This window comes from Phalacrocorax carbo, chromosome 20 (genome assembly GCF_963921805.1).
Source record: "Phalacrocorax carbo chromosome 20, bPhaCar2.1, whole genome shotgun sequence".
NCBI lineage: Eukaryota > Metazoa > Chordata > Aves > Suliformes > Phalacrocoracidae > Phalacrocorax > Phalacrocorax carbo.
This window is the reverse complement of record NC_087532.1, coordinates 9,306,027-9,325,186: the sequence shown is the minus strand read 5'-3', so window position 1 is coordinate 9,325,186 and position 19,160 is coordinate 9,306,027. Positions and strand designations below refer to the sequence as shown.

At 55.8% G+C, this 19,160-nt stretch overlaps 2 protein-coding genes across 2 annotated transcripts in view; one reads left to right on the top strand and one right to left on the bottom strand.

Annotated features, from left to right (window-relative positions):
• Positions 1-19,160, bottom strand: part of PPIH (peptidylprolyl isomerase H) — a 262,108-nt gene that overhangs the window by 127,830 nt on the left and 115,118 nt on the right. The window lies entirely within an intron of this gene.
• On the top strand, positions 2,849-18,215 carry WNT4 (Wnt family member 4). The gene is made up of 5 exons (XM_064470180.1): positions 2,849-3,068; positions 14,251-14,486; positions 16,693-16,824; positions 17,199-17,341; positions 17,566-18,215. The coding sequence occupies exons 1-5, from the start codon at positions 2,992-2,994 to the stop codon at positions 18,031-18,033; spliced, it is 1,056 nt and encodes a 351-aa protein (XP_064326250.1). The 5' UTR covers positions 2,849-2,991; the 3' UTR covers positions 18,034-18,215.

The window sequence follows — 19,160 nt, the reverse complement described above, 5'->3', positions numbered from 1 at the left end:
GCAAAGGCAGGGCTGCGCTCTGCAGGATGCTCTGCACTGATGCACAAGGCCAGCAGACTTGGTACCTCCTTAAATGCTCTCCTGGATCTGGGCCTTCCTCTCCTCCAGATCAGTGCTTTGAAGTGTTTACAGCAGCCTGGCACCTTCTGAATAAGAGGCCAGATTGCAGGAAGCGCCTAGTCTGCAGGTAACGACGGAGCAGCGTTTCATGGGCATCTCTGAGAGGCCAAGGGTCCCCCCTCTCCTGGTGAGCACCCATTTCCATATCCTGTCTGTTCACACTCATCATCTCCTCCACCGCAGAGGCTGTAACATAAACACCCCTCCTGCCATGCCACGCTGTTATCATCTCTGAAAACAGCTCACGTTGCACTTCCCTTCAGGGTGACTCTCTCCAGATGTGCCTGCATCTGCCTTTCCTCCAGCACGGGGCTCCCACCCACCACCCCGTGGACAGCCTAGTCCCAGCGCACCCCGTGGACGTGAGCCCGCGCTGTGACTGCTGCAAATGGCCTGGCATTCGTGCCCTCTGCAGATACCTCCCTTCCTGCTGGGTAAGGCCTGATGTGCTGGAGACAGAGGCTTGAACTTGCTGCAGAAGCAGGTGAACATGCTCTACATCTCCCTGCCCAGGCCAGGAGAGGCATCAAGGCAGGCACATTGCAGGCAGAAGGTTGGAAGTAAAAGGGAGGAGGGAGCGGACCCAGGGGACAGCATGTCCAGGGGTGCTGGGGCCAAGTGGCTGGCAACCTCCACTGCTTCTAGGGGGATGAGGAGCAGAGTGACCAGGGTATCTGCCTTGCCAAACACCTCCTTGACCCACCTAACCTGTCCTTAGCACAGGGCCAGCAAAACAGGTCTGGGACCAGGCGCTGGGCAGAGGAGCATCTCACAGCACACAGGGCCCATACAAACAGCCCTGGGAAATCACACTATGGCAGCTCAGGGAGGTCCTCAAGCTCATGTCAGGCACTCGCCCCCCCATCCTGCCGTCACAGCTACCCCAGCAAGAGGCGCAGGGTACCCTGAGCCTGCCAGCAGCACTGCCAGCCCTGGCCGTGATGCTCCTCAGGCTGCAGGTGCCCACAGCAGCCAGGGTGCCCCTGCGAGCCACGCAGAAATACGGGACCATGGCCACCCCTCTGGCTTCTGTTGAACTCCCTGGTGTTTCTCCTTGAGGTGGGGAATAACACATCTGAGGCCCAAAAAGATGATATTCCCATGGACCCACGTGGCTTTGGCCAGCCAGCCATGGCCCTCTTACCTCTCATTCCCCTTAGCCTTTCAATTAGCTCTTGCCTTCCTGACGACTTCACTCAACACCCGGAGCGATTAGAAGCCAGAGGAAGGCCACGGCTTTGTCTCAAATGATGAGCCAGATTAATCAGCTCCAGTTGCACTGAATTACCCAGTCGGGGCTCACAGCAACAACCTCCGATTCACCGGCAAAGCAGCCAGCATCCTGCTTTCAACCGGGATAATCAGCAAGGACGTGAAAGCCAGATGAATGACTAGGTGAGGGTGGGCTGCCGCCTGTCAGGAGCTGGAATATAAGTCAAAGCACTTTGAAATTAAATCCTCGCTTTGACAGGGAACTAATGCAGAGATTTTAAAGTAGGTGTAATACACTTAGACAGGCATGCGTGCAGCCCGGTGCAAGTTGCCATGCCTTGAATAAGTGTGTCCCGGCTACACTGAGCGCAGGAAAATAGAGTTGAAAAGACAAAGGGAATTTTGAATAGCTCCAAACCAGCTTGGCAAGATTTTAGAGATGGTAGCAAGAGGTTTTAGTAACGGACCTATCTAACAACGTTGTCAGGAGATTTGGTGCACGGTTTTTGGCTGCCTGGCATCTTGGATTTCACACCAAGCAGCCATCTCATGTCGCTCCTGGCTTTAAATTAAGTCATTTGTGCCCGCGTGGACTGCAGGGGATAGATGGAGGCATGATGGACGGGGGAGGAGATGGGGATCCCCAGCGCACCTCTTGGCCTCCAGGGTGGGCAACCATGCTGCCAGTAGCTCCTGGGATTCCCAAGAGTTGACCTTTCTAGACAACTTCAGGGGTGGATTCAAGCCTCGATACTTGGTCAAGCAACACCTTCCACGCGCACAGCCCGGAGCCCATCACCGGGGCACCGCGGCCAGCCGCTGTCCACGGGGGCAGCCCTGCCGAGACACCAAGAGGGTTTGCTACCTTGTGGCTCCTGCCGCCGGCTCCGGCTGCTATTCCCTCCCGATAGAAATCCCCCAGACCCCTCTCCTTGTTTGTGAATTTTCAAATGCCAAAATTTGGCATTTTCGGTGAACCCTCAGAACCTGGGGTCTGGGAAATCCCTCTCGATCGAGCGGGTGGTGGTTAATGGGGATGCACTCTCGGCAATGCCTCGGCTGCTCCCAGCAATACAGAAACCCGAGGCAGCGCCAGGCCCCATCCCGAGGGCTCTGCTTTTCCACAGCCACGCGGAAATTACCCTAAAAGCATCAAAATGCGAGAGAAAAACCCCTCCTCCCCTCTTCGAGATGCCCCCCCCCGCGCCTCTCCCTGCACCTCCAGGGAAAAGCGAACCCCCCCGCGCCCCGGTCCCACCGCACCCACCAACCCACCCAGGGGATTGCGGGGGTCGCTGCGGGGGGGGGGGGGGTGCAGGGTGGCAGGCGGCGTCGGCAGAGCCCCCGGTGCCCTCCCCGCCGCCGTCCCGCCTCCGGGGGTGTCCCCGGCGGCGGGTCCCGCCCAGGCGGCGGCGGAGCTGGGGCGGCCCCCGGGGCTGCCCCCGCCCCCGGCCCGCCCCCGGCCCGCCGCTCCATCCCGGGATGGGCCGGCCGAGCTGACAGTCGGGCTCGGCGGCCGCCGCGGGCGCATCCACCGGGCAGCGCCCGCCGCCGCCGCCGCTCCTGCCCGGCGCCCACCTGCGGCGGCGGCTGCCCCGGGCCGGGCGGGGGGCGCTGCCGCCGCCGGCTCCGCTCCCCCACCCCTGCCTGCCCTCCAGGATGAGCCCGGAGTATTTCCTGCGCTCCTTGCTGCTCATCATCCTCGCCACCTTCTCGGCCAACGCCAGCAACTGGCTGTGAGTAGCCGCGGGGCGAGGCGGGGGGGGGCTCCGCCGCTTGTCGGTACCCCCGGGGGGCGGCGGAGCAGGTGCCGCCGGGGTCGGGCAGCATCGGGTCGCGACCCCCCGCAACGATGCTGCTCGGTACCCGGTGGGGCATCGGGCTTCCGTCCCCATCGTGCCAGGTACCCGCTGTCCCGCCAAAGCGGCGGTGGCGGGGGTCGGGGGTCGCAGCCTGCGTCTGCGGGCAGGTGGGCTGCAGGGGATGCTGACCCTCCCCAGCCGCTCGGGAGGGTTGTCGAGGCTGGTTGGAGAGGGGCTGGTTATCGAGCCCCCATCCCCTTTTTGTTGCTAAGTTATGAGTCCGGACCATGCTGGGGGAGGATGGAGGTCGGGGCGTCGGGTCAGAGCAGGGCCCGGGGGTTGGCAAGGTGCCGCACAAGGGCCAGCAGTCCAGGGGAGGGTTTGGCAGGGCTGAGGCGGCCGAGCATGCCGGCCCTGGGGATTTGCAGCAGGCAGGGCTGCCTCTGCCGTGGACCCCCATTCCTGGTGGGAGGACGGGTGGTGGGGGGCTGTTGCATGCTACGGAGGAGCCTGGTGACATTGGGAGCCCGCTGAACAAACACTGAAATAATGTGTAAGGTAAACAGGGGCGGAAATCGTTCTGGAAAATTCCTGCGTGTTTGCCAAGGAGGTGGGACTGTCTTCTGGGGAGACCCCCCCCGGGTCAGAGGGGATGCAGCACGACAGCACCTTCCCACCTAACTTTGAGTGAAGACATCAGTTACTCCTAATTAGTCTTGTCTGGGGGAAGATGGCATTTTCCCTGCTCCCAGAGTCGCCGGCTGCCATGAGCTAATTAGTTCCCAGTGCATGCACCCAGCGGACCTGCTCTCAGGCTGGGAATATGAGCCACCTCCATCTCCCCTCCCCGGGGCTCCATCGGCACGGGCAGGTACACCGCGGCCAGGTGGGGAGTCCCGGGGGCTGTCAGCATGAAAGGTCCCGAGTGGCTTGTGCCTCTCCCGACACCTGCACCCGGGTGGGCACAGTCCCACAAGCACACTGCCTGTGCGAGGAGTCCTCTCCACATCCGATACAGCTCCTGTCTCCCCTGCCTTTACCTTTGGCTCACTGGAGGCTGTGGGACACGAGGGGGTTTTCGAGGGTGTTCCCTACACCCAGGGAAAGCACCAGGTCAGCAGCATTCTCCAGGTGTCCTGCCTGTGGGAGAAGGTGCTCGCCCATCGGTAGCTGCCGGGGATGCGTTAGCACTTAGTCCTCCTCCCCTCCTCCTTTGCCAGATGGAGCAACTTGCGCGCCACACGTCTCCGGCAAGTGGTGGGTGGATCATAGCAGCTATCAAGGTGGTCTTTTAAGCTGTCATGCTTCTGGTGAAGGTATATTGGGAAGTGTGGGAGTGTTTTCCCTGCAGGGAGAAAGTCCTGCTGAGGAAGCCCTGCGGGATGACGGCAGGTCCCTGGAGAGGAGCAGCTTCGGCTGCCCCAGGACAGGCGTGGGGAGATTCACGAGTAAGGTCGGCAGCCACCCAGCACGGATGCGCCGAGGTGGGACCCTGCAGTCCCCGGCGCAGCTGGGAGCGTATTTGGGAAGCCGAGGCGGAGGGGCGGCTCGCCGCAATAGCCGGGGAGGGCTGTGTGCAGCCGTCCGTGCTGGCGAAGCGAGGGGTGGGCGCGGGGGGCTCGGCCGCGGCAGAGCGGAGGGCTCATTCCTGCCAACAGGGGAGGAAAAGCAGATACATTTCAGTGCATTTGAAAGGAAGGGGGTCAACTTTTTTGATGTTGCAAATGTATCGTGATAAAAGGATCGTCCCCCGCTCAGTGCTTTTTATTCTTTGCCTTTAGGATTAAGACAATTCCCATTGTTTATCTTCTCACATCAGAAACAAAGGCTGCCGGAGGCAATAAACAGAGTTAGAAGGATCCCAGGAGTTATCAGATATTCGAGGAATGAGTGTGCCTCGTACGTCTTCGCGAAGCCTCACGCGCGTGGGCTCCGGTGTGCTCTGCTTTATCACAGAGCTGCCCGGGCGCTGCCAGCCCGCGCCCAGCGCACCGGGGCCGGATCCAGCCTCGCTGGGCGCATATTTCTGCACATAGGTGTGTGCGCTGGGTGGCAGCGCGTGGTGAAGTTTGCTTTTCCAGAAACCTGCTGGATTAGTGATTAAGTTCAGTTGTGACTTCCCGCCCTCTCCCCAACCTTAAAGCTTCTTTCGACCTGTCCGGACTCGCATTCCCCCAGTGCTTCGGAGAGATGCCGCTTGCAACATTTGAGCTGAATGGTTTTCTGTAAGCCTGGCTTGGAGGGGAAGGGCTCGTTTTGGCCATGCAGATGGTGTCCTCTGAGCCACCCCATCCCATAGAGACAGGAGTCGGCGCAGGTATCTCTCGGAGGGATCGCTCTGCTGCAGCAACCATTGAGCTGGAAGGGACGTTGCCAAATCTTTTGATTAAACAGATCAGCCTACTTTCTCTCTGGTTAGGAAGCAACCCTCAGGTGTGTTTTCTCAGTGTCCTGAGTTCTGGGAGTCGCTGCTTGGCTTGTTGCCTATCCTAATCCTCTGTTCTCCAAATCTGAGGAGATGCTCTGTTCCCCCTTCTTGTGAAAGCCTCAGGCTTGCTCTTCCTCCTGCCTTTGGAGGCTCAGAGAGTTATAAAGCTTTTCCTCCTGCCTCTTCAGGCACAGAATTGTAAAATTAAATGAATGGCTGTAGTTAGTGCCTTTTAGAACTAGCTGGCTGTGCACAGGAAGGTCCCTCTGGCTTCTGCTTTATCCCTGGAAGAGTCCAGGGATGTGCTCTACGCAGGGGAAACAGGCGAATTACGTTCCAAAGCAACTCACATTTCACAGACTCGATTCAGCTCTCAAATCTGCACGTGCAGTAATACGGCTGAATTTGGAAGCATGTTCTCCCAGTGGTCTAAAACCGTCCCGATGCCGGGGGTGTTTTGTAGAGGGTTTCAGCCAGATGAGCACCTCTCTGAAGCCAGCATGGGGGCACAGGGCTCCGCTTCCAGTGGGAGGTAAGGGGCGAGCAGTCATCAGTTATTTGTTTAGTTATATATTTGGGAGGGAGGGAAGTCCACCTGAAGAGGTGAACTAGAAAATGTGCACAGTGGGGTGTGGATGTAAGCATCCGCTAACAGCACATGGCACTGGGGCTGCTGTGATCTGTAGCTGTTTGGGTGGTTTGAATGATGAGAGTCAAGTCCCGTGCCTGGAAAGCATCAGATACAACAGGATAGGGGTCCATTATGGGTGAGACTCCTGGTTATCAAGGTATCTGGGAATCATTACAGCCTCTCTCCATTTTCTTGCAGCTAAAACTGGCTCTGGAGGAGGCTCTCCATATGGACGCGGAATAGCCTGAGATGCGGTTATGCTGCTGCAGGGCAGGGTGTGCCACCAGCAGCTCTGTCTACCCCCTATTTACAGGGGTTTAAGACTTCCGTCTGGGCTTGAGACTTGGCTTAAAGGGCCAGGAGCACAGATGGGCTTTTAAACCCTTTAAAAAAACCTGAATCTGAGCACTCTGGGAAATTTTGAAGACCTTGCAAGTGTCCGAACAAGCTTGGCTAAGCAGCTGCTCTCTAATAGTAACCACTTTTGAGTGCCGGAGAGGGAGGGACAAAAGGAGTTTGGGTTTCTCTGGCCCTCTTTCATCTGAGCATCACAAGGTGCTTTGCAGACACAGGGGCCGATTCTCCGAGCTCGCCCCTGCCAGCTTTGCAGTGGGGATGTTGCAAGAGCAGACTGAAAGCTCATCTTGTGCTGGTTTGGGTTGCTGTACAACGTAGAGGGTTTGTGAAGAAGTATGCCTGGGTCCTAAACTTGCATCCCTGTTTTTAAACCAGATTTGATGTTTTTAAGGTGAGTCTCCCCAGATTTGGTAGCAGGGAGGGGTAACTTCACTTTGAGCCTGGCTTGGCTGAATTTTGTACAAGATTCTTTGCATTGTCGTTGCGACCCTCCCATTTTCCACCTGGCGGGGAACCGGTCCAGCGTTTTCCCAGCGGATGCCGTGCTGCCGTGGCGCTGATTCAGCAGGTGCAGCTAGCTCGGGGGCAGAGCTCTCCTGCCGAGCCCCGTTCCCCTCCCTGCGCTCTTGTTTTCTGGCGCAAGGACAGTGTTAAGCAGGTTGCCTGGTCACTTCTGCTGCGGTGGGCAGGATGGTGGGTTGCACCGATGGGGTTCGATGGAGAATTTCCTTGCTTTGAGGGCTGCTGTGGGCTGGACGAGCAGCGCTCCGCTCCTGGGGTGCCCAGGGCTCCTTTGCATTGCTTGGGGGATCCTGCAGGGTCTGCGAGGTTGGTGCATGCAACCAGTGACACCCATTCCCCAAGGGCGGGGGGGGAGAGTGAGACCAGCAGCTTCCTTTGGAAGTATTTATTTTATTTATTTATAAGTCTTGCCACTTTTGACAAAAATCAGCTCATTTTAGCTCAGCAGTGAAAACAGACTGGCTTTAAGGGTTGCATCCTGCAGAGCCAAGAGACCTCTGCCAATCTTGGCACTGGAATTCCAACCTGTTTGGCTTGTCCCTGAGCTCTGGTCCAGTCTGGCAGGAAGTCTTCAGGGCTGCAATTGCCAGGGTGTAGGAGGGATTCGTGCTCTCTGTCTCCTCGGCAGTGATGGGCATTTCTGTCTTTTCCTAAGGAAGCCTCAAATAAAACTACACCCCAATCTTTAGCAGCAGAGCCTTATCCTAGGGCGAATGGACATGAGTGAGATAAAACCACCTGCACCCCAGGTTGTGCAGAGTTGGATCAGCTCCAGGTACGAGCAACAGCACGAAGCGTATTTCTTTTTTGCAATGATTTGCTGTAACTCCACGAGTAAGAACTGGACTTTGGCATTGAAACAAAATATCTTTATGTTACTCTGCTGAGAGCTACTGTCCTCTCAATTTATTTATCCCTGTGGATGGAGAGAAATGCACTAGAGCCATTTATTTGGGCTTTCTCAAAATTATGAAATTGCTGAGCAATCCTGGAGGTTAACAGTTTCCAGGAGGTTCTTCCATGTTTCCTTACAAGTGCAACGATGCTGGTTCTTACAGTACTCGGTGATTTTTTTTCTTAAAGCTCGAAAGCCTTGTGAATCTATAAAAATCTCAGCCAGCCAAGGGTGCTCGAATGGCAGACTCTGCTCTGGATACAAAGTGCAGGTAACCTTTGTTTGGCTCCAGCCCCAGGGTGTCCGCCCCCCATGCCTGTGGGTGACCCCCAACAGCATCCTCCAGGCTCTCTAGGAGCTGCTCGAATGCAGCTGGGAGGGTGGCGTGCAGGATCGGGCTGGCTCAGCGGAACTGGAGCCAGTATTGTGCTTTCATGAAGTTACTTGGGGGAAAAAATTAATTTAGTATCTTGGCCGATGGAGAGCAGCCTTGGGTCTGTTGCAAGTTGGGCGAGATCAAACTAATCCTGCAGAAGGCGGCTTCTCTCGCCACGTATTTGCAAATTCTGATCGAAACTAAAAACTCATCAGATTTTCTCCAACCAGGTCTAGCCTGAAGCGCTGCGCAAGGGGAATTCCCACAGAGTTCATGCTGGTGGCCTGCACTTGCCTCCTCTTGCAACAAGGCATTGCTGCTGTTCTCAAGCCCAGGAGTAGCTTCTACTGACTTATAAAAGAAGATGCAGTGAAGGATATTTCCTACACATCCAAAGCAGGTTTCCAAAGTGGATACTAATGTTCGGGTCTTCCCAGCTTCCACCCTGGTCTTTCCCATCACAAAGTGGAAATGCTGCCTCTGGATGCTCAAACAGCCAAGAAGCAGCGCTGGCTTGGGACCATCAGCTGGCTCATCACACTGTCCCCAGAGACTTGTGCAGGGGGAGGCAGGCCACCATCAGTGGCTGGGGCATGGGTAGATGGGTGTTTGCTAGGTGTTGCTGGGGGGGGGGGCAGGGGCAGGATTTGAGCTGTAGGCTCACCTTTGAGCTCAGGCAGTGGAACGGCACTCTCAAGTCTGTAGGCAGGTAATGGTGAGCACAGCAATGCCTCCTCCTGCGAGACTGTTTTGGCAGCTGTTAATTGGAGGTGGGGATTAGGGTGTGAAAAGCACAGTTTCAGCCAAGAGATGAAACGTGCAGTAACTGTGACAGAAAGGACTGAGCCAGAGAGCTGCTTTTCTTCCAGGGAAGAAACCAGACAGGCTCTCAGATTATGACTTTGTAAATCAGGGTTTACACTCAGAAGGGATGGAAAGGCAGGATATCTAATCCCAGGAGGGGGATGCCTCATCTCCAGGAGGGACATACCCTGCTGCAGAGCCATCAGCTGGATAAGGGCAACCTTGCAGGTTGCGGGTCTCCAGCAGGTCCTGACAGGAGCATGCCCAAGTTGGCAGACGATGCCAAGGATGAGGGTGGTACCTACGAGCCTGTCCCTGCTGACGCAGGGACAGTGATATGAAGCCCAGTGTGGGACACACAAGAAAGCACAGGGGCTCTCAGGCCCACCTAAAGCATCCTTTGACCTGTCAACCCTGGGACATGTCTCCGTGCTTCCTCTCTGCTTGGAAGGGGAAAGCAACAAGGAAAAGATGATCCCCTTCTCCATAGCCGCAGGACGGCTCCTTGCGGTGCCTGGTCGGTACCTCTCTGCAAGCATCTGTCTATCTTCATGCACTTTTGGTTTTTCCATCCTAAACAAGCCTTTTTCTTTTTCCTCAGAAGAAACCTGTCTGCACAAGGCAGTCTCAGTCCTAAGTACAACCCTGAGTCACTGACCTTACGTCCAGCCACAAGCGGCACAGAGATGCACTGCTGATCCAGGCTGACTTTGTTCCTCCGTGAACAGGGAGGCTGTTTGCAGAGGCTGTCCCTCAGAGAGCAGCAGGGCTGAAGTAGCTTTGCAATTTAACAAGCCCTTTGTGGCCTTGGCCAGGCAGGTATCCCAGGCAGGTTGAGTGTTTCCTGAACAGGGTGAAGCTTCCAGGCTCATCTGACTTCTCAGCATCTTTAAGTGATGTATCGGTGATGCCACTGACTGTTGTCTTTAGGAAAATGAGTTTCAAGTATGAGAACTCTTTTTATATTGTCTCATTTGTTTAAATAAAAGAAACACGGAGATTTTTGCTTTCTCCAAGACATCTGCTACATCTTCCCTGACCCACCTCTATCAAGAATTTGTCAAAGACTAAAATTTCTACACCTTCCCACAGCAGGGAATCCCCTCCCCTCTCCTTCTGGCTCTATCTGCCAGCTGCTGTGGCTCTTCCAATGTCTTCTTGTCATTCCACCAATTATTCTTCCTCCTGAAATTAGTGTCGTCATTTTTATTTAAGTAGGGCTTCCCCCTCGCCCCGCCTTTTCAAAGCTCCCTGGATTTGAGGTTTCCTTATTTGCCATCTTGCAGGGTGGATCAACTGCAGCTGCTTAAATTATGGGGCTTCAATTTTGATCTATTACTGTGGATGGAAAAAAAAGAAAGGGTTTTCCGTCAGTTCTGACTTTTATTAAAAGGGAGCTTGTTCTGCGAGTGGCTCATCTGGATTTAAAGGCAGGAGAAAAGAAACATAAATGCCACAATGAAGAAGACAAGACTGGAACAAATGGCTCGGGCAGCAGCTCACCCCTTGAAACGTTCTTTGCCCCATCTTGGAAAAGGAAGAAAATACACCATTATTTGGGTTTTTTTCCACTAGCAGGGCTGTTTTGAGGCTGCATGTGAGTTAAGTCATAATCTAGAGCTCTGCACAGCAATCAGGATGTGATCTCAGGAGGATCTGCACCGAGACCTCGCAGAGCGCAGGAGCTGTTGGGTTTCCTCCTGTTGTGCCTGTCTTGCTGGGTGTGCAGGTAGACAAAGGCTTTGTGGTTTCTACCACCTCAGTCCAGGAAAACAAAGTTTGGAGCAAGGTCCTCATTAAGGACCAGACGAAGTGCTAGAGACCGGTTTCCATGGTGACTGTGGAATGCTGCGGATGGGCTTGGTGTCTTGCCTGGGCTCCACAGCCCTGAGAAACACACTGTGAGTCACGGGGCGGAAGCACCTTTCAGTGCTGGTGAGGGCAGAGCATGTTCCCCAGCTCTTATCTCACCCTCCAGCTGCCCCAGAGAGGGGAAGAGAGGCGAGATGTTCCTTCCAGGTGCCCCTGAATGTGGTGCGGAGAGATGCCATGTGAAAGCCACAAAGCTGAGGTCCTTCCTTACATCCTTGGCTCAACTTCTGGATCCTTCCTGCACCAGGGACCAGGATGGGAGCCTCCCCCCCACCAAAAAAAGCACCTCGTTTGGAAAGTAGCGGTGGTACCTGTGGGATGTAGGAGACCAGTAGCAAGCCAGGAGTTTGATGGGGCCATGGTATTTGAGGCACAGCTGCCTCCATCCCCAAGGAGAGGCAGACATGCACGGACTGAGGAGGGATGATGGCATACAGAGGATCTGTCATGGGGGAGAGAGGCCAGAGCACCGTTCTGGATAGCTTCATCTTATTCGCCTGCCTTGCAAAACAAATTACCAGACTTGTTATTGGGGAACTGTACCTATCTTTGAAGCATCCTTGGCCTTTGTTTTATCATCCCAAGCAGTATTAAATGCCTGTTGGGGAGGCATCTTATCAGGCACATCTACTTGGAAAGGCTTGAAAGGCTCTTGTCACACTTTTCTTCATGTGTACTTTGAATGTTTGGCTCCCCATCGCCTGGAGAAACCCACTGAGCTGGGAAGTATATTAGAAAAGGAGAAAATGTCCCCATCCTGAGCAGAGCTGATATTAATGTGGCTGTTACACCTGCGGCATGGCTCTCTCCTGCCAAGGTGCCTGCAGTTGGACTGGACACTGACTCATCAGCAGGACCAGCCATGCTGCTTTGCCAGAGCTGGTTCCCTGGTATGATAAGTGCTGCTTAAGTTGCAGGAGGGGGGAAAAGCCAAATCAGCACAAAGGGTTAGTGCTGGAGGCAGAATGTGGTTTTCTTGGCTTCCAGGCTCAAAGCTGATCAACCGACCCACAGTGTCTTGGGATGAATCTTACCACTCTGCTGTGTGTCAGCTTCCCCATGCTGAAACTGAAATGATGGCTGGACCTGGGAGTGGACAGAGCTGTCACAGTCGCTCTGGGCTTGCTCAGCATCAAACAGCCTCAAAGCTCCCAAGGGTGGTTTCCTGTCTTCATCCTGGGTCAGTGCAGTGAGATGTGCGAATAGCAATGGTTGCACCCTGTGTCAGGGACGGGAACGGGGATGCTTACTGCACGGTGTGGGGCCAGCAGAAAGGTGACAGCCCTGGGTTTGGCCACGGTGGGGTTTCCAAGCCAGCCATGTGCATCAGGGGGCCACACAGCTGGTCCTCTGCAAACAGGGCTGTGCCCTTGGAGGAGCAGAAAGCCTGGGGCGAAGATGCTTAGCTGGTATAAAGGCTAGAAAAGAACTTGGCTCTGAAACCACGGCAGCCTGCCACTTCCCGCTGTCCAAGAGGCATTGCATCAAGTGATCTCCACGCACAAGGAAAGCTGAATGCTTTTGACGGCTCGCCATGCAGACTCCCCACGGACACTGCAAGCCAAGCCAGCTTTCTCACCGTCTCCCATGGCCCCCCAGTTGTAAGCGTGAAACCAAGCTGGTGAATAATTCTGCTGATGCGCAGAAGAGAAAATCCTGTCTCTCCTCCTGGGGCAAACTGGCAGGGCTAATGGGAGGAAGAGGCTGTGACAACTGGATTTTGTGGCTGAAGTCAGCAGATCTGGCTCCTGGGACACATGGGAACAGAGAGGGAGCAGGAGCCACTTTTGCACAGTCACTTCTCGGAGGCGAGCAGGGCTTCAAAGGAAAAATTCTTAGCAGGATGTCGCAACTTGGGAGGAGGAGGAAAAAAAACAAGCAAACAAAAAAACCCACAAACTCTGCAGGGCTGGGAAATGCAGAGTCAAGGAATGAGGCTTCCAAAAAGCCTTCGCTTGGTACTCACATCTCTTGGTGCAGACAAGGTAGCAACGTGAGCTGAATCTGGTGATTCCTGAGGATGTTAAAGCTCAGTGTGGTCAGCGGGTGCAAGCGTGAGTTTTGCCTGTCCAATACAGGGATCTCCCTTCTCCACAGCAGGATGGGGCTCCACCGGTGGCAGTGTCACTTCAAGTGGGTGCCAGCAGCCACGGGAAGGAGGAGGGCTCAGCTAGGTGCATGCTGACACAGGCACAGACAGAGGATCGGGGATTATCCAACAGCCTGACCAAGCTGTACGGGTCTATCTTAAAACCCCTCTAGGATCCAGACACTGGGGCAGGAGGATGGACCTGGGAAATGCGCAAGCACGCACTCATGCAGGGCATGGTGGGTCAGGTTACTGGGATGTGCAGGATGGACTGTGCTCAGTGGGGAGATGACAAGAGCTTGCAGGGTGCTTGCCCTGAAAGGATGATTCCTCTTCCTCCTAATGCTGTCACTTGAGAGCAGCTCTAACTCCTTCTGCTGAGGATGGGGTGATGGAAAGCAGAGCGCATGGTCACCTCCACACAGGGCCAGTCTTTTCCAGGTTAGTAAAGACCTTGTGGCCATGTTCAGGAGTTGGGCCGGTGGAAGAGGTGCCCAGCACGTGCAGGCTCCTGACTCTGTCCTCCCCACTCCAAGCCCTGCTTGAATCCCAAGTGATGGGAAACCTGGCAGCTCCCAGAGGCCATCCTTGCCTGCTGAAGGCGGGGGGAGCTAAAAGCAGGATCCAGGAGGGAAGTGGTTTGGAGGGTGATGTTTGTCAGTGATGAGCACACAGCCACGCTGCGGGAGCAGTGTGGCAGCTGGAGCTGGCAGCCGAGCGCCTGTCCTGCTTGTTTTGGCTGACTTCAGAGACCTCTGGCTTCTCCTAGTAGCACTTGGATGTGCCGGTACTCAGGAGACCTGACCGGGCACATTCAGACAAGGCCGAAAATATCTTCCTTGCAGGCAACAGAGGCAAAGGGGAGCCAGCAGCTGGGCTCCCCAAGAGACAGGGGACCGGGCTGCAGAGGGATGGTTGTTTCGCTTGGGCTCGCTCTCTGCCAGCCAAAAGCACATCCTGTGGAGCCACCGCAGCGGCACATTTAAGGCGACCCCAGATGGGCACAGCTATGTGTCTCAGCTATGGAGGGGATGAGAAGCGAGGTCTCCTTGCTTTCTGCAGTGCAGGGTGTCCCAGCTGAACATGGGTTCATGCTCCCCCAACCCTTGCCTCCTAACCAGTTGTGCTGGCTGTCGTGGCAGGTACCTGGCAAAGCTGTCTTCTGTGGGGAGCATCTCCGAGGAGGAGACCTGTGAAAAGCTGAAGGGCTTGATCCAGCGCCAGGTGCAGATGTGCAAGAGGAACCTGGAGGTGATGGACTCGGTGCGGCGCGGAGCTCAGCTGGCCATCGAGGAGTGCCAATACCAGTTCCGCAACCGCCGCTGGAACTGCTCCACGCTGGACACCCTGCCCGTCTTTGGCAAGGTGGTAACACAAGGTGAGCTGGGAGGATGCATGCCTGGGGTGCTGCTGCATGGGGGAATGGCTACAGCAGCAGTCCGGTGGGTTGCAGGCAGGTTTTGCTTGCTTGCCCCTGAGCCAGTGCCTGGGGCAAGTAGGGAACGACCCAATGTTGTATCTTGGCGCTGACGAGTCTTCCCTGGGCATGTCAGCAGGGCTCTTCTGACTGTAATAGGGGCAGCATATCCAGACCCTTGCAGTTCCTTGCAGCTGCTGGGTGCTTCCTCTCCCAAACTGTTTTCACACCCAGCAGGTGCCCATCACATGAAGGCACCAGCCCAGGGCATCCAGCGAGCCTGGACCTTTTACAAGGACACGCTAAGTTCAAGCAGGGCCCTAAAGTCACCCTGCGGTCTAATCTCTGCCCCGCCAAGCCCAGGAGCTTCGCTCTGCAAAGCCACGGCTGCAGCAGGATGATGGATTTATTCGGTCTCTTCTCCGGGCAGCCCTGAAGCGGTGACAGCTGCCAGACTGGCGCGCCGCTCTCGAGCAGGGCTGTCTGCGGGTGAGACCTTGGGAGGACAGCCCTCTGCTGCCCGATGTGAGTAAAACACACGGCAGCTGGACCCTCTGAGCACAGCATCATCGCCTGCCACCACCCAGCTGCCAGTCTTCAGGCGGGATTTATGGCCAGGGCAGCCCCCAGCCCCTCCGATCCCAGCTGCACACAGGCATCCCGGAGGCAAGGGCTGTGATCAAACCAAGCAAGGACCCAAAGCATCAGGGTGAGGAGATGAAGGGGAAAACCCCTCTGCAACCTCCTGGAGACCACCGAAGCGGCCCTTGCCTCCTCTCAGGTGCCACGGCCATCTATGATGCACCATCTCACTTCCCATCCCATGACCCATAGACCAAAGCCTCCTCCCTGGCTCCTTGTTTGACTTTCCTCCCCTCAACACAGGGGTGAAGATCTCTTCTTGTGAAGGTTCAGGGACTGGAAATACCAGAAATACCAGAAACTAAAAGTCGTCTCTTTTTAGGCAGCCACAGCACAAACCGACCAACACGATCCTACTATTAACCTCGATTAACTTGGAGGCGGTTCAGTCCCCGCGCTGGCTGGGTCCTCCCCAGCCACTGCCGCCCAGGCCAGATTACAGCTGGGCCACCAAAGTCTGGGCTGCGACCACCAAAGTCTGGGCTGCGACCACCAAAGTAGCTGCCCTCTGTCCGACCAGCGAGCTGGGGCAATGTCTGACTGCAGGCTATACCCCCCTCGACCCCTGGCATGGGACTACCCCAAACGCCAACCCTCCTTGCTCTGAAACGGAGGGGCTGTGTCCGCAGCCAGCCTTGGAGAACGGTGCGGATATGGGTGTTGCAAGAGCTGATCCCTGGCCACACCGCCCTGTGTGTTAGTGCCCAGGGATGCCCCGACTTCCCAAACAAGCTCTTCCTAAGTGTGGCACCACATAGGCAGGCGCAAGAGCTGGGAAGGGGCTGTGCACTGGGGGCCAGTGTGGCTTTGCAAAGTGCTTTGGGAGCAGAGTGGGGTTTTGCAGGGCAGACTGGGAGGTGCTGGGAGCTACAGGACTTTGTGTGAGAGGATAGCAAGGATCTGCAGCTGCAGGGGATGTTCCTGGATGTGGAAAGCAGCCAAGTATCTTGGATGCAGGAGGGATTTCATGGCAGAGGTGCCCTGCAAGCACCAGGCAAGACAGTCTCTCTGTATAAGCTCTGGAGAGCTCTCCCCACATTGCCAGTACAGCCTTTGCAGCTCCCTCATTGCCAGGTTCTAATTTGACCATCACATTCCTGTTTTTAACCTTGTGAGGCAGTTCCCAGCTCCTTCACTATTGTAAGACAGGGCTCTCACTGCTGTAAACGATCTCCCAGCATCTGCTGAGACTTGTCCAGGCTTGGCACTAAGCAAAAGGCATGCCTGGGAGCGGGGAGGATGAGGATGGGTGTCCTGAGTGGGGTACCCCATCTTGGGAGGAAGAGACAGAGCAAAGCTCTTGGCTTGACAGCTCTGCCTAGCGTGTTTTGCCGAGAGCTAGTTTTCAGATCAGCTTTTAAAGGGGGTTTATGTGCAACACCAGCATTAGGAGGGAAGAGGAGCAGAGACACACATACCAGCCCACCAAGGGCCTTTGGCCACCTGTCTGCACGCTCTCCAGAAAGCCCCCTCACACGTCTCAGACTTACGGCCATGTTTCCCACCATCGTTTGTGTTGTTGCAGGGACGCGGGAGGCAGCGTTCGTCTATGCCATCTCTTCGGCAGGGGTGGCCTTTGCAGTGACCCGAGCCTGCAGCAGCGGCGAGCTGGACAAGTGTGGCTGTGACCGCACGGTGCAGGGGGGCAGCCCACAGGGTGAGCATGCAAGGGCCGGGGGAATGGGACACTCGAGTGGGGATACAGAAGGGCCAAGCATGGAAATGCCCACTCTCTGGAGCCATCCAGAAAGGAGGTGAAAGGGGGGCGGTGGGGGGAAAGCATACTGTTAGTCTACATGAGTCACTCAAAAAGGCCTCTGGGAGCATCGCCCATGGGATGCAGAAAGCATCTTGTCCGTGTCCCGTCAATGTCCACACTCCCCAGCTTCCCCAGTCCCCCAGGCAGCCCAGCCTAGTGGGCAGCAAGACAGAAGAGGGGGGCAGGTCAGCTGTATTTTAGCAAGAGGAGGGCTGGAGAGGACGAGCAAGGCCAGCTGGCTGTATCTGTCTCATCTGTGCTCTCTGCCTTAGGCTTCCAGTGGTCAGGCTGCTCCGATAACATCGCCTACGGCGTGGCCTTCTCGCAGTCCTTCGTCGATGTCCGCGAAAGGAGCAAAGGGGCTTCTTCCAACAGAGCATTAATGAACCTCCACAACAATGAGGCAGGGAGGAAGGTAATGGTGAGGGGGAGAGCTGGGCAGCCGGTGCGGCTCTGCAGCATCCCAGCTGGGGTCTGCAGCCACTGCTGGGGCCTGGTTGGCTTCATTTAACCCCATCAGCTCATGTGCATCAGCATCGCTCTCTGCACAACCCTTCCAGACCCTGTACGTTGCACTCTTCTCGCTGTGTCCATCCTGAGCTGACTGTCCCATCTCGTTTCTTGTGTCTGTTCCTCCAGGCGATCCTGAACAACATGCGGGTGGAGTGCAAGTGTCATGGTGTGTCAGGCTCCTGTGAGTTCAAGACGTGCTGGAAAGCCATGCCCCCCTTCCGCAAAGTGGGCAACGTTCTGAAGGAGAAATTTGATGGTGCCACAGAGGTCGAGCAGAGTGAGATTGGATCCACCAAAGTGCTGGTGCCCAAAAACTCCCAGTTCAAGCCGCACACGGACGAGGACCTCGTCTATCTGGACTCCAGTCCTGACTTCTGTGACCACGACCTCAAGAACGGTGTGCTGGGTACCAGCGGCCGGCAGTGCAACAAGACCTCCAAGGCTATTGATGGCTGCGAGCTGATGTGCTGCGGCCGGGGCTTTCATACGGACGAAGTGGAGGTTGTGGAAAGGTGCAGCTGCAAATTCCACTGGTGCTGCTCCGTCAAGTGCAAACCCTGCCATCGGGTGGTGGAAATCCATACGTGCCGGTGATGCACGGAGGGGAGTGCCCATCTGTCCCCCTCTCTAACTGACCCTGCTTCTCCCCTGCCCTATGGCCAGGACTGAGGAAGTAACCCAGATGCTGCAGGGAGAGCGCAGCGCTTTACAGAGACAGAGCCCCAGAGGAAAACAGATTTTAAAGAAAAAAAATATTTAAAGTTTAAAAAAATCGATCATTGTTGGCTTTTTTTATTTTGTTTTGTTTGCTTGCGTTATTTATTGCTGAAGCCAGAGCCCCTTGGTGTCCTGCGCCAGCAGGGACATGTCTGCTCTCAGCGGCTGGCTGGGGACCTGCGTGATGCCTGCTCTCGTCGGATGAGCTCCTGCTGACTCCAGAGCATTGCAAACGGGAGGTGTTTAAGCCGAGGCTAACGTTAGGCACTCGGTATCTTCTATCGCAGTTATTTTTATTTGTTTAAGGCATGCGCTGAGCATCCCGGAGCACTGCTTTCCTTGGCTGAGCCTCGGGAGGGGATGGAGCGCAGCCAGCATGCATTGCAGAGGATGGGCAGATGGTGACGGGGTGGCACATTCCCCAGGCGTTAAGCTCGATGCAGGGAGAGCCCAGCCAGGGTGATCAGTATATGAGGGGGATGTGGGACACTCCTGCATCCCCTTGCTGTGGGATGCTCGATGGCCTCCTGGGCATTGGATAGATTTTGGAACAGCTGCAGTGGCCACTCTGATTTACAGAAGGTCCTCAGCAGCTGCCCAGGGCTGTCAGAGGACACAGTGTTCCCACTATGCTCCCCTTCCCCCTCACTTCTCCAGCATCTTGTTCAGCTGGAGACTGTAAAGAGGGTCCAGAGAGGCCATGGTACCTGCAATCCAATAACTCTTAATGGAGCTGGGAGCTGATGGGAGGAAATCCCAAGGGATTTCTTTTCCTCTGTCCCATAATTGCCCCCACCTTGCTCACCAGCATCCCATAACCAGGTCTCCTCTTCTTCCACATGCTTGTTTCCCACACTCAGTGAGGGCTCTGGGGACAGTCCCCGTCCCGTTGGCTGCTGAGAAAGGCAAAAGCATGAAGTGGAGCAATTGCTGGGGGTGGGGGAAAGATGCTGCCGGGGGGAAACGCACTGCTCATGCCCTGCCGCTACCCGCAGGGAGGAGGG